Source organism: Rhea pennata, chromosome Z (assembly GCF_028389875.1).
Source record: "Rhea pennata isolate bPtePen1 chromosome Z, bPtePen1.pri, whole genome shotgun sequence".
Taxonomy (NCBI): domain Eukaryota; kingdom Metazoa; phylum Chordata; class Aves; order Rheiformes; family Rheidae; genus Rhea; species Rhea pennata.
In genome coordinates this window covers 52,805,837-52,820,994 of record NC_084702.1, presented here as the reverse complement: position 1 = coordinate 52,820,994, position 15,158 = coordinate 52,805,837, and the positions used below count along the sequence as shown (strand labels likewise).

Below are 15,158 nucleotides of genomic sequence, written 5' to 3'. Positions count from 1 at the left end.
GTGAAACAGAGCCAGTGCTATAAGGTAGTTTCTTGTCTTTCCTAGTGTAGAAATGTATTTAAAGACTAGGTGAACCTAATGGAAATATTACTGTCATTGCCAAATCTTCACAGTAATCTGTTTGTGTTTTTTTTTTCTTTCTGTTGAAAGGAAATTGAATCCCTTTCAAACCTCCCATGAGTCTGTCCTGTAACAGAAGCAGTGCTGTATGACAGCATGTGCCAGAAACCAGGGGATTCTGAACCGATCCATAGAGTCATTGTAACCTTGTGCTGATCTCTTTATAAGTCAGCCAGCCCCTAGAACTGGGTAAGCAAGAACTTACTGAATGCACGATGTAATTTTTAGTTAAGCTATCCAATTATAACAGAACCTCCACATTGAGGAGCCTGTTTAGTAGACTGATCTGACCAAAAAAAAAAAAAAAAAAAAAAAAAAGAGAATTTTTTCTGCTGTTGTGAAAAAGTGTATTCCTGTTCTCAGCAGAGTTACAGGAGAAAAGGACAATAGCTGGTAAGCTTTGCAATGCTGGCTTAAGCTGGTTTAGCGATAAATACCGGGCAGGAAATGTCGCTTCATTTTAAGATGAAATGGCACAGAGTGTATCCATTCAGCTCTTTCGTTGTCTTTCTAATGTACCTTATTAGTCTTGCATTAAGCTGTGATCAGATAGGAAAGCAACTAGAATGAAATAAAACAAAAATCCCACTGGAAATTACAAGTGCCAAAAAATGCCAAGAGAGATTTATAATTTAAGTATATTTAAACATACTGAAAGCATTCTTCCTTTTCCCAGAAGGAAAAACATTAACCCTAAAACCTAAATATTAGATGTATTTCTAGTACATTATTTCTTAGCTTTAGTTATGTACAAAAGAATATCGGCCTTTGCACAATAAAGAGGTCGAGTAGTTAAGTTTCGTTTGCATCACTAGTTTATTCTGTTGTGCTTCGTTAAACACAGTCGTTGTTGACTGCCCAGGAATGCAAAATCCAGGCTATTGATCTGAGCCACTTGGTATGCCTTTCGGAGGTAAAACAACGGCTGGTATTTCTAAATGCATGTCGCAAAGCTGAGGTACTACTTGCGCACAGATTCACCTTGGCGTACGCAAACGTCCGAAAGAGCTGAGTGGATGACTCATTTATACGATATGAATCCCCAAAATAAGGTCGGTTGGCTGAAAATAGAATTAACAAATCTCTCACAAGGTCAGATCATGTTCATGACAGGAAAGCTATGCTCATTCAGTTTGATTAGCAGCCATCTGAATGACAAAACATAGCAATTGGCTAATCAAATCAGCTGCTTTATGATTCTTAAATCCTTGCTTTCTGAGTTTTAATTAATCAGAAAAGTCAGTCTGTCACCCAACTGGCAGATTGTGTCTATGTTTTAATTCAATTCCGTACTAGGAAAACCTCCAAAAACTGGATATTCACTTACCTGGGGAACTTAATAAAATGCCAAGCACCTCCTGTGAAGCAGGAAAACAGTGTCACTATTTTCTGACAGATTAGGAAGTGAGTCAGCCAAATGTATTTCTTAATGTCCTGTAGGAAGCCTGAAGAACTGAATCCCCGTCTCAGCTGTGGTTTTAACCAGTGGGCCATCCCCCTCATTCTGCCAGAAAATTTTCGATATTCTGTAGCAGAGGAAGCTAGTAATTCCAATGTGTAATTGCGGACTTCACTTTTACCAAAAAAATGGTACAAGGAAGACTTCTTACAACATAACATAATTAAAGATGTAAAGAACATAAGGGGAGCACCTGTTTTCGGCTTGAAAATTATGGCAAGTCAGAATAGTTGTGTGGGCTCCTAATGGACCAAATGAATGTGCTGATATCAAAATCCTGTCCCTAAGGCCGGTTCTTGCAGTTCTCTGATTACACTGAAATCTCTATTTTTGATAAAAAGAAGCAGGTTTCTAGCTCTCATGGATGTTAAGAGCTTTGTGAAGTAACCAGTGCAGCAGTATCTACCTGAGTTGGGGAGTTGTGTACTCCCTGCACTCACTCTCGTGCCTTGCTTTGAACTTTCCTCTCCACAGCCCAGCAACGCTATGCTTCATGGCTGGAGAAGAGTGGGTCAAGTACGTATTAAAGATTTTTATGGCCTAAAATGTATGACGTAGAAGTGCTTTGCATTGTAATCTGTGGGAAAATGTCCCATGTGCTGTGTTAATGTTCCACAGAGCACTGCTTAAATGTTAGTCAGGGTAGTAATAATCTCTAGGTCCCTCTGTGGGATAGCCCAATGTGAGTATTTTTGCTGAGGGTCATGGCAGTTTTTTGTCCATGCATTAACTTAACATTTGAAACTATTTAGATTTTTCAGAAGCAGAAAACGTATCTTATGGGTGATGCAGCTAAAATAGTTCGATAGAGCTGTCAAATGAAGTTTTAGTTCTGGCAAGTGGATGCCTTGAACTTTATCAATTCAACATAGTACTCCTTAGTGGTGGTTTCGTTGGTCTGCTGGGACAATAACAATTTACGTGAAGATACAACCCAGCAGTGGGTAGCTGGAATGATGTCAACAATTTTTGGCTCCTCTGTGAATTTGGCTGATCATTTTTGGACAGGATCTTAAAAAGCAAGCAGACCTGAATGGTAGATGTTGACAGGGAACGAAATTGAAAAAAATTTTTTTTGGTATGGTGTATTTTTCTAAAAGACAGTAATTACATTGAAATACAAGGATCTTAAATGACATAGCTGCTTAAAGAAGGACATCTTGTTTAGGATATTTTGGGCAGTGTTTCTCAACAGAAGAGTTATGAATTGAATATTTGAGATACTTTAGTGCAAGGGGAGGGAAGTCTTCACTCTTAGCATGCTTTGTATGAGAGATTATAGGGAATATCTCTGAAAACAAACAGTGCAATGCAGTATGTGACATATGGGATTTGGTTCTTTTTCACTAATTTTATTCTCATGTAGTTTTACTTGACGTAGTGGGAACACCCCAGATTTACACTAGTTTGAGAAAAACAGAATCAAGCTCATGGTCATGCAAAAACGTCATCCATACGGAGAAAGCAAAATATCAGTATATTTGTCTAGCAGCTTATACCAGTCAAACTGTGAGAATCTTTCTGTATCTTATCCCCCTATCAGTGGCTAAATAAGGAATTGAAAAACTACTGAAGAGCTGGGTGGAGACTTAAGAAAGCAATTCAGCAGTCTGGAACTTCCTCTGCTAAGCAATTTTGGCACTAAAGCCAAGGAAAAGCAGAGTTATACAGCCAAAATAAATCCATGCAATGACGATATCAGATGTGAGGTAACAGCATGTCATGCTGGAGGATATCAGACATTCTTGCATAAACCACAGAGCCTAGATATGCTTCTTTGCCATAACACTGCAGCCCTGCCAACAAAGCAAACAAAAAGTTTGGAGTCAGTATGGCAAGGCGCGTAGAGCATTTGGAGTCTGTCCGCTTGGAGCAGGAGCTGGCAAACTGCTGAGCACCTTCAGCTCTCACGCCCCCAAGGGCCACTACACGTCCTTGCTTCCCACACTCAGGTCCGTACGAAAGCAGTCAGCTCTTTGGTGTCATTCCTACCAGAAACGTCTACAGGCTACACTGAAGTCTTCCCTTCTCTTTCAGCACGTTGTTGGTCAAACTTTTCTACCACCTTCCTGACTGTTTTCCTTAATTTTTGTTTGTGTCTGTATGTGTGGTCATATTCTTGAAAGTGACTGAATTGCCGTAAGAAGCTGATTGCCTGTCATCTGAGCAGTATAACAGACCGTACGTACACTCCTGACCTGTGGGCGTTAGAGATGTAAGTGAGGTGTCACTTCCCCCTGCTCACCTTGCCTCCACAGCACGCACAGGTGAACTTCCCCGCAGCAGCAAAGGCTACACCAATATGTGCTGAATGGCTTTTAAGCTGCAGCATTTGTGAAGCTGCATTGGAGCTTCTACGCATCCATGTAGAGGAGATGGGACAGATATCTGGGGCAGTAACATTAGCCATTCCCATGTAAATCGTCTCTGCTCGCAAGCTGGAGCCTTCAGAGTGTGTCTAGTTATCACTGTTTGGTGTAGCAGGCAGTGACTTTCTATCTTGTAGTAAAGAGACCTTTTCTGCTCATATTGCTGTATCCTTAACCAACACTGCTATAGGAAGGTACTAGACTTTTGGCTAAGCAGTTATTCCAAAATATCCTTTTGCAAAAGGGGGGGGGGGCTTGTAGCACTCTAAATTACAGTAGTACACAGCATACATGAGCACATTCCTTCCTCCCCATTTGTCTTCTCGTTAGTTTAGGAGATATATACAGAGCTTTCTTTTCTTTTTTTGCACTAGGTGTTGCAGAAAGCCCCCACACCACAGATCCTCTTTGAGTCATATGTCTGGTATTTAGCTACTGTGCTTGCAAAACTCATTCCGTCATTTATCAGCTAATGTGGAATGCTAAATTCTGGACCTGAGGCTTATGTATACATTGTAGGTTAGGATTATTAAGCATTGAAATGTAGAGATGAAATTACACTAGTCTCACATAAAAAGGGGGGTGTTTTATGAGTTGGTACCAGTAATAAATTCAATGCAAAACAAATTTACTTAGAGCATGATTGTTAAATTGCTTGGATAATTAAAACCTGTGATGGATAAGATGGGACATAGTAGGAAAAGGTTAAGTGTTTAACTCAGGTTTTTAATTAGCTTGATTCACTGTGAGATAAATACTACTTGCATGTGGTTTGTTAACATTATTTCTAAAATATGTTTGCACAGGCACTGAATAGTGGTTATTTCATACAGTTAAAAAAAATAAAAAGCTAAACTTTTATGACATTTATGTGGGCCACCTCTAGTCAGAAAGATGTAAGCACTAAGTTAAAACATAAGCACTGTAGAATCTGTATCATTTTGACCATACAAGGGGCTAGCTGAATGGTTAATATCTGGCATCTATGTACATTCCTGTGCTTTTAGATACTTATTTTTATCCTTCATTAAATTCTTCTAGAAGTGACACAACAGCAATCTCAAAGAAAATCACTAAGAATAGTTTCCTAAATCTGCTCTCACTTTTCTTTACATAACATTATATAAATCTCAGATTGCTCTACTTCATTTAGGTAAAAATTATCCCACCTCTGCGGACTGCAGCATATGCCCCCTATCAAAGATTAGCGGATAGATTTTTCTATCAGTTTGACAATCCCTTTGCTTCTATTTTTCATGCTTACTGGTTGAGTAAATGGACTAAATACTCCCTAATTTTCAGCCAAAAATGATGCTGTGCAATAATGAACTGCCTGAATGTGTGCATCCTACAGTGAAATATAGGTGGCTATAGCCTGTGTGTGGAGCCCCGCACAGCCTGCCACCAGCCAGTGTCACGCAGCTCTTGGCAGGGCTGCCTGGCCACAGTTGGTCTCAGTGGGCACATCCCTTCAGGCAGATGCGGAGCTGAAAGCTGCAGGGCTGTATAGCTAAATAAATGCCTCACATAGCTGGTTTGGAACCCCAAATCTGTGCCATCTGTCCCAAATGGATATGTCAGACGCGTGTTCCAGGTGCAGCGCTGTGGAACTCAGTTATTTTTTATGCTAAATAAATCTGCCATTTGAAGCCTTGTCACATACCAGCAACCAGCTTTCTATTTCTCAAACTAGTTTACCACATTCTGCCTTTATTCACAGCGCTGTAAGTCCAAAGGTCTTTGGAGCTGCCTTTTTCTACAGAGAGCAGAACCTGGATCATCGGTTCTAAAGCTGGAAGGCTGCCGTATTTGTTTAGTCTGCCACCTAAGCCTTCTTAATGGAAATGTCAATCTGTTATAGTTTGGGGTCATATTCTGGCACCACCTTTTCTTATTTTAGGTATAATTCTGCAAGTCAGCCCACCGAGTGACTTTATTAAGTGAAATCACAGAATACCTAATTTGAGCCTGACAGGATCACCTGTGATTTGCCATTTAGCAGACTTGAACTAATAAGAACAGTGGGATATTTACTACATTTTCTGGCATTTCAGTTTCCATCTGTCTATGTAGGATAGAGAGAGTGTGTTTCAACACACTCTGGATCAGATTTTACTTGGTCTGAATTGTGTCGTTCTGTTTTGTTCACCTGACATCAGTTTACAGTAAGTGAAAAATTGGCTCAGTATATTTTTTCCCATCTGAGATTATCTGTTAATAGAGTGGGAGGATATTATAAATCTGGCTTTGTTTAGTTTCTGCTTAACTGCCTCAGTCAAACAATTAAGATTGTTTTACATCAAAGGTAATATTATGTGAACTTCTGTAACATGAAATATAAACATATTCTAACACTGGGAATAATGTTTTTTGCTCCTCTTTTCTGCAGCAATATGAGAACTGGCGACCAAACCAGCCAGATAGCTTCTTTTCTGCTGGAGAAGACTGTGTTGTTATAATATGGCATGAGAATGGGCAGTGGAATGATGTACCATGCAATTATCACCTTACCTATACCTGCAAGAAAGGGACAGGTAGGTACAAACTTTGCAGTAACAGTAGCTTTAGTAGGCATATTTTTCTAAAATCCAGTTTTGTAAAGCTAAAAGGACAAATTCTAGTTGAGGTCTGGTGACTGGCACAGTCCACTGCCTGGGGAACCCACAACTGAGTTCACCCCACAAAATCACCCTTCATCCGTAGCCGCATCTTATATCTCTTTCTAATCTGTTCTTGATTCAGGCGGAGAGGTGTACACAGTTGGAGCTCTTGGTTAAAATCAGGCAACTTTTTTATTTATGCATGGTTTTCAACAAAATGGGCCTCCATATAATTGGTAGGCCTGTTTTTCATGCATACCACGTAAATATTACCAACTCTTCTTTTCTGAGATGGCGCTACTGTGGATTACGTGGGAACAAAATTTTGGTAGATGGTTGTAGCAGGCAGTGGTCCACTGGTATGTAGTTAGTTTTTCAGCTTCTGCTGAGCATAATTTTCACCCATCCTGCTACTCCGCGACTTCTTGTTTTCCAAAATCATATAGTTTAATGGCACCACTGGCAGCTGCAAAAGACATTTGGCTTATACACTGTTAGAACTGAGAAGTACCTGGCAGTAGAGAAGTACCTGAGGAAACCTGGCAGTTCCTAAGTGCTATACATTGACCCCTTAGGAATTCCCTGCCTCTTTGGGGTGGGAAAGTAAAAATCTGAACCAAAACCTTTTGTGCCCTGCATTGCTGCCCGGGTATATTTACAACATTTTGTTGACCTATTCCCTCTACCTTGATGGATCCATCAGTTTTAAGTGTTTTTACATATTCTGGCATTGAGGAAAACATGAAAAGTTTTGAAAATGACACTTTTTAAAAAAGCGTGTAATAATTTCACTGACTATCAGATTCTACAGCTTTCCAGTGAAATCTTTTTTTGTTTGTGAGTATGCCAACCAGTTTGGTTCAAAACTATGTCAGAAATTCAAACCAGAAAGGAAATTCTTACCACACTGTTAGGAATTTCCATTGCTATTGTACTAGGTTTACAAAAAACAGGGAACTACAGAAAAGAACAGCTTTCCCTGTCCTACTTTGACCATGCATCTTTAGATTCTTACTGAAGTCATTTGATACCTTTCCTTAGCCAAGATTGAGAGATCAATGTATCACGTTCACAAGCGTATTCACAAACTGATGTTTTGAGTTTTGTTTTGTTTTCTTCCCAGTTGCCTGTGGTCAGCCTCCTGTTGTGGAAAATGCAAAGACCTTTGGGAAGATGAAACCTCGTTATGAGATCAACTCCCTTATTAGATATCACTGCAAAGATGGTTTCATCCAGCGTCATATTCCAACCATACGGTGTCAAGGGAATGGAAGATGGGATATGCCTAAAATTACTTGCATGAATCGTAAGTTCTTTGAAATGGAGTCACTGCTTGATCAGAACAACAGAATAATTAATGCAAGGATTAATAAGCAGTGAATACATATTTTAAGAGAAGAGTAAGCTTGATATTCCAGATTATGATAGCAAACTGGCCACTTAAAAAAAAAAATCAGCCAGGCCTCCAAAAATAATGAAAATGTTCATCTTCTGGTGTCACAAGTAGCCATTAGGATTATATTTTTAAGTAAGCAACTCTTATAAAAGTCCTGAAATCAGTAGGTTCCTAATAACACTACCAGCACCTTCTGCAGAGGTTTTCTATGTGTAAGAGATGCTTCCCCTGTCTGTGACATGATTATAGTACCAGTTACTCATTTGTTAATGCTCTAATTAATCAACAATAAATGGAACCTTAGTCTGAAGTGTAAGCATCTTTTAGGCTCAAATCATTTAAAAATATTCTTTTTCTTCCTTTTCTTTGCAGCATCCACATACCAAAGGACTTATTCTAAGAAATATTACTATAAACATTCTTCATCAGGAAAAGGAACATCATTAAATTCATCAAAACACTATCATCGCTGGATCAGGACGTGGCAGGACTCAAGACGCTGAGCGCTAAATGGTGAATAGGGATTTCCACCATTTCAGCCAAAGTCCTAACTTTCTGTGCCTTTTCTATCACTTATAGGAGTATTATCAAATTGTTTTGAAACTATGGACTCCGGTATTCACAATGCATTTTGCAAAATATGGTGTTTATCAGAAAATTCAAAAAAAAAAAAAATATAGTGGAAGGGTGCTTGTGGGAAGGAGAGAAAACCATTTCCAGCTTAAAAGGATTATTAGTTTTCTATATGCCATCAGTGTGGACCATTTTATGATATATACCAGCCTACTGCAATATTTAAACAATTCAATTTTAGCACCAATGAAAGTGTAAATAAGATGATTTTAATGTTGTTCAATTGTGTGTTGTTTTTAAAATCCTGTATATAAAATGAAAAGTCACACTAAGTTCAGGCATATTTATGGTTAGAACGGCCTCAGAGGTCTTCAGTCATTTATGAAATTGTTTTTATGTCATTCACCTAGGCTGGAAATGGTTGAAATAGCTGCATTGACTGAGACTTGCTATTACCAGATGAAGATAAACACACAAGTTACATGACTTTTTTTTTTTTTTTTTTTTTTTTTTTTATTTTTTTTAATTGGAGCTGTGCCATTTCCCATCCAAGGTACAGTTTGTGTCAATATGATGCAAAGTTTAAACTTAGCACGTAAAGTGGGATGAAGCATGAACTAGGGACTGCAATGTGGAACTTTTTTGTGCTCTCCATTCCAGCTTCATCACTCATGAGAAAGGACTGCATGGAGGACTTGTATATGACAAGGAGGGCCTGTAAAAATCCAAGTGCTAATACATTAACTTTATCAACCAGGTCCACATTTTTGGAAAAAAAAAAAGAAAAGAAAAAAACCTGACTTTCACAACATTAACCACAAGGTCTATATTACAGGTCTCTGCATTCTAAAATGGAGATAGACCTAGTGTTTGAGAATTTTTTTTGTAAAAAACAAACAAAAATCAAAAAAGTAAATAATTTTGTATATATAACCATTTTTTAATCTTTTTATAAAGTAATGAATGTTTGTGTATGAATGCTGCAGCTGTGAAGCGTACATAAATAAATGAAGTAAGCCATACTGATTTAATTTATTGGATGTTATTTTACCCAAGCAAAGAAGATTAAAAGAGCTTGCCAGTGCCATATTAGCCCCTGAGCTCCACTTTTGGAACCATCTTTCAGTTCAACTGCTATTTCCCTGGAGAACAAAATTCCTGCTAAACCGGATCATTTGTTTGGCAATTAGATGGGTGAGAACTGTGTGACTTACGGAAGAATCAGGATCTTGGCTTTCTAGAAAGAAGTGTGTGCACAAAGAGATTATAGATTGTAGTTGGTGCAGTGTGTATGTAGGAGTTTTCTATTATGATTTTTTACCCTGGTCAGCTCGATGACTGACCTGGATGTGTACAGTAAGTGTAGAAGGTAACGTTTAAAATAACCTCTCCACAAAAAGGACTGTGTACGGTTATTTCTGAAAAGTGCCTTCCACACCTTTGGCACGGGAAAAGAAATGTAAGAAAAGCCCCAGTAAGTTCCCTGTGATACCCCTTTTAAAATAACGTTACAAATACAAACATAAATGGGAGGTTTATGCCTTTGTGTTAATGTGGGGAAATGATGCAAAAAGCTGGAAAGGAAAGGAGAAGAACTGAAAACCCAGCCAACATGTAAGAGTTTGTATGAGGCAGAGCTGCTCACGATCTTGCCTAGCTCTCCAGGTACAGAAATTACAGTTCCTGCCAGCATCTCCTCCGGCACTCCAGTGACCGCTCCACCGGTTTTTGTGCGTTCTCCACGGCAAAGCGTCACTGTGTTGGCCGGTTTGTTCCCCACCCCCCAAACAATGCACATAATACTTTTCTCTATTTATATTATATCTTGTATAGTGTATAATGTGAATGTCTGGTTTTTTTTGTGAATGAAAGTCTAAAATCTTTGTAACTTTTTTATCTGCTTCTGTTTCACCAAAGAAACAAGGTTTTGCTATACTGTGACTTGTCTTGTTATTGCATGTCTTCCTGTTTAAATCTATGCAATGTGATTTTTCCATATGAATACAATTAGATCATCGTGGATGAGCAACTGTCAGGTACTTCACAGTTATTATGGGCTTAGTCTAATGCCCACTGGAATCAAAGAGAATCAGCTGGCTGAACTTTAGTTGGTGCTGGATTTGACTTTATACGAGTAACTGTAAGGGATTTGGGAGTGGTATTTTAAGATCTACAGTGTGTGCTTTGAAGTCAATTATTGCTTGTATAAGTCAAGGCTCTGTTCATAAATATATAGTATTCTACACATCACTTCCTTGTACCAAAACATACAGAACAGAAAATATATTTTAACACTTTGCAAACTTTCTCACCATATGTATAAAAAACCCTGCATAGATTTGCTGTTTTCTTGTCTACTTGTTGGATTTGAACAATATTGTAAGGCATTCAGATAACATTGTGATTGTAGTTTAAATAGGTTAGATACAGTGCTTATATTGATTTTTTTTTCACCTCCTTTTCCTATTACTCATAATAAAATAGGACTGACAACATTCCTTGTTAAAAAACAAACTGTTACCCATGCTTGTTTATTTAGACAGAGAATGGAACTTTCTTCAGCTCTGGAGATTTTTTTTAATACTGATTTAAATCCCAAATGGTCCAGTACTAACCCACTACTAGAATGCCGCTGTTCACATCCCAGAACTGCTGTGCAGTTAGGTCTGGTGTGTTAACCTGCCAGAAAGGAGACAGGGCATTCATTGCCACAACAGTGACATGATTCACTTGCACACAGCATCGCTGAGCTCTAGTTTACAAAAGTGTATTGGGATTAGAGTGTAGGAACAGAATATTAAGTCAGAGATTGAAATACAGATTTTTTTCAAATGAATGTTCCTTAGCTCTATTTTCTTGCCTTCCAAATTTGTTCAATATTCTGTTCAACTTCCTTTTATTTTTTTTAGCTATCCTCTATCTGCTGCAGAGATAGAAGAGTTTGGTTTAGACCGTGAATTTCAAACACAGAAAAGACAAATAGCAGAGTAGTATTCTTGTTTTAATCCCCTGTCTTGTAAGTATTAGCTTTTTCTGTCTACTAGCCCACTTTCTGCCATTTAATAAGATGCCAAAACAGTTATAGATGAGGAGCTGGAGAGGTCGGAGAAGAACGGGGTGTCACTGATGAAAGGCATTAGCTTAAAGGAACTGAGCCCTCCCCTGTGCATTCGTGGCTTGCTGGCAGCACGTGCGGTATTTGGATCCAACTAGGCTCAGGCCACAGGGCTGTGCGCAGAGCGGAGAGTGCCACGGGGAGCAGCTGCATTTTACGTGCCCATGAATATCCGAGCAGAATGGCTCTTATTCCGAGCATCTTCCTGCCCCGTCAGGAACCGGCGGTATTTGACTTCGTGGTGCGTACCTCAGCTGGTGGGGTTCACATCTGGCAGAGGTTACTGCTGCACAGAATCAGCCTAAATCAGGCCGCCTATTGCAGCGTAGAGTCTCCCAGTGGCCAGAGAGCACACTGCTTTTTGGAAACGTTCCTGTATTCTAACTAGGCCCTGAGAGATGCACGTCTTTCTGAACGTAGGAAAGAACAGATCTCTCCTTACGGCAGATCTTCTTAGGGGACACTGGTTTCAACAAGAGCTCCTGGGCTGCCTGAGAGGTCGATGGAGTTAAGATCTCATCAGAGACTCAGGATGGAAGAGCCATGTGGGAGAAAATATGCATTTCTGGAAATGCGACAGGTAGGTCAGCGAGATACAAAGGGACTGGCAAGGGGCTGCCAAAGGAAAGGGGAGCCTGCAAAGAGACCTTTGCAGTGAGAAATTTGTTTCTGAGGCAGTGGCTGGAGGAATGTTGTCTAAGGCTCAACATTTGGGTACAGTTAGGGTCCAGGTCAGCAATTCATTCCAGCAATCAAAGTACTTGCACTGAGCATATGCAGAAGCCAACACACACATGTAGTGACATTTCCTTGACAGCAGGAGGCTGGAGCTGCAGCAGCTGCTGCGAGTTGGAGCTGTAAAAGGCCCAGTAGCACAGCAGCTTGAGGTGATTGGGGAGGAAGGGCAGGAAGAGGAGGAGGAGCTACTAATTTAAGTGCTATTATGTAGCTTCTGAAAGCCTGGATTAGGGTAGCAGTCTTGAGAGTGTGACTTGTGGATATATTTATGGCTATAATTATGTGGATATAATTTATAATTAGATCCTCTGTGAAGATCCATGCTTTGCTGCTCTAGTAAGTTTTACTTTCAGTGTGTATTTCATATTTTCATTTTGTAGAGTGACTTTTGCATTCAGGAGTGTTATGTTTTTTTTTTCTCTGCTAGAGTGGTGTCTGTTAAATGCCTCTCACCTCCTCCACACACACAAAAAAAGAAGTCTTCCCACTATTGCATGTGCAAAAAGCCTCTCAGATGATTTTTTTTGCTCAACTCCATCCCTGGCCAGGAGCTGTAGAGGTTACTCCTAGGGCTTCTGAGTAACTCCATTTGCTTTGGTGGGATTCAGAGGCAGGGTGGTGCACACTCATAGCAAGAAGCAGGTCTAGGCTCAGTCTAGATAGCAGGAAGAGAAAAAGGTGATTGTGTTTTTAGTTTAATTAAAAGGCTAGCAATGCCTAATCTGTGGATTCCTGCGGGTCCTGACCACCCAAGGTGGAAGATGACTCAAGCCTCTCTGTAGGCTTTAGCTCTTTGTATAGAAAACTACTGCTTCATCAGGAAATGATGAAGGGTTTGCATATCAAAAATGGCTGGAAAAATCTCTGGGCTTAGTGTAGTTTCATCGTATCCAAAGAGGAATGGTCAGAGATAAAACTTTTCATTGTATTATTTATTGTAAGCAGTAATGTCTGTAGGTCTCCTATGGTACTCTATTTTCCCTGACAAGACATAAAAGGGATACAAATGATGTTTAGACTAAGTATGAACAAAAGCTGTGACTCACAAACAAGCCACATAAAGCTGTTGATGATGTAAAATTGAAAAGTAGAGTCGTTTATAAGAAGAGCAGAAACACCGTGCAGGAAAAAAGTATGATTTGAACACTCAAGCAGTAGTAAAGGAATGAAATTTAAGAGCCTGCAAAGCATCATCTGATGCAAATTTAGGTTCTCATGAAAAAGAAATGTGTTCCAAGTAGGGAAACCATTAGCTGTTACTGCTTCAGAGGCTAAGTTACTGTTTAAATACAGATAAAGTAAAATAAGACTTTGGGATGTGTCAGTGAGGAGTTTCTTGCAGTGATGGGAACGGATTTATGCTACGTGATGCTGTGAAAGCTGCTCTGGAATTCTGGCTACTAATAGCCAGGAGAAATGACTTCAGGCTGGAACTGGTCATGAGATATGCTTCTAGACTGACTAGAAGAATGGAGAAGTCAAAAGCAAGGTAAAACATGGACTGTGGCCCTGGATTGATACCGGGACTTTGCACAACAATTACACTGCTTCTGGTTTCAAGCTCTAGAAGTTGCATCATGTAGTAGTAAAAAGTTCTGTGAAGGTGCAAGTCCTAACTAATTTAAGGTAGGAGGTAATCAGTTTAGGAAAGAGAATAAAAGGTGTGGTTATCTCCAGTAGCAGCAGTCTGGCAATTTAAATCCTGGATTTCCTAAACTACAATGGTCAGGGTATTACTTTAAAATAATTGTTCATATATGGTAGAGAATTATATAGCTCAGTGTCTTGGCAGAGGAGACAGAGGTCTATAGCAGAGCCAGAATATGTAACTATGTTCCCTAAGGGTCCCATTTCTTCACAAGTTAAGGATATGGGACTTTGCTAAGAAGTCAATAGAAGCTTTGATTCCAAAGGCGCTTGGATCCCAGGCAGTCTGGTCTTTCCAGAGACTGAAACAATCCTTTGGATCATTCATGTACTATGTCTTTGTTAATATTTTTAGTAAGCTTAAAAAAGGAAAAAAGCAACAGATATTCTTTGACAGTATTACTTGCTTCCTGAATAATTCCTTTGATAATGAAAATTGTATGTTTTTCTACTGCAACTTGCTCTTTAACTACGGCAGCTTTTAGATGTGCTCAGATCATGTCTTAGTACCGTGTGTTGTAGATTAACAGGGCAAGCGACCCTTCCCAGTACTCAACCCATACGGATGTCTCGGTGAGAGAAGAAGCAAGCCCAGGTTGTGTGGCTTGGCTCGGCCGCTTCCACACCACCTGTGTGTGCGCAGAGACAGCCGCGTCCAGGGTGCTGCAAGTGAGAGTGCCAAGCTGGGGTTAACATCCCTTCTTAAAAGGCCTGTGAATGGCAATGTGTGCTGTGTTAATGAAATAATCAACTTCTGAGCTCCAAATCATACCAGGCATGTGGTAAGACAGCTACAACCACTGACAGAATAGGGCTTGGGCAAGTGCAGTCTCACTGATTTAGGACTTGTGCATGCGTGAAAGGGAAAGTGAAAAATATAAATATTTCCCTTAGTGTTACATTTCCTTGAGAGAGAGGGCTAAACCTTAGGGTTGACTATCAGGATTTTGAGAGATGGGCAAATGGGCAGAGTGAGGTGGTGTCAAAGGGACAAGCTGAAGTAGGGCATCAGCTTGCTCCATTTGCCTCAGCACTGAGTTTCCTCTTTGCACAAAGTCCCAGTGCTTAAAGTCTGCCCATACCCAAACTGGCAGGGGAAAAGCTGTGGCCAAGCTAGTTATCTGCAGTTTGAAAACTAATG

General features: G+C 39.7%; 1 protein-coding gene across 1 annotated transcript in view; it reads left to right on the top strand.

Annotated features, from left to right (window-relative positions):
- VCAN (versican) overlaps positions 1-11,031 on the top strand; it is a 103,446-nt gene extending 92,415 nt beyond the window's left edge. The window contains exons 10-12 of the mRNA XM_062599602.1: positions 6,338-6,482; positions 7,672-7,854; positions 8,317-11,031. Of these exons, the coding sequence (XP_062455586.1) occupies positions 6,338-6,482; positions 7,672-7,854; positions 8,317-8,447 (459 nt within the window). The 3' untranslated portion in view covers positions 8,448-11,031. The remainder of the gene's footprint in view (positions 1-6,337; positions 6,483-7,671; positions 7,855-8,316) is intronic.
- Positions 11,032-15,158: the final 4,127 nt, after the last annotated feature.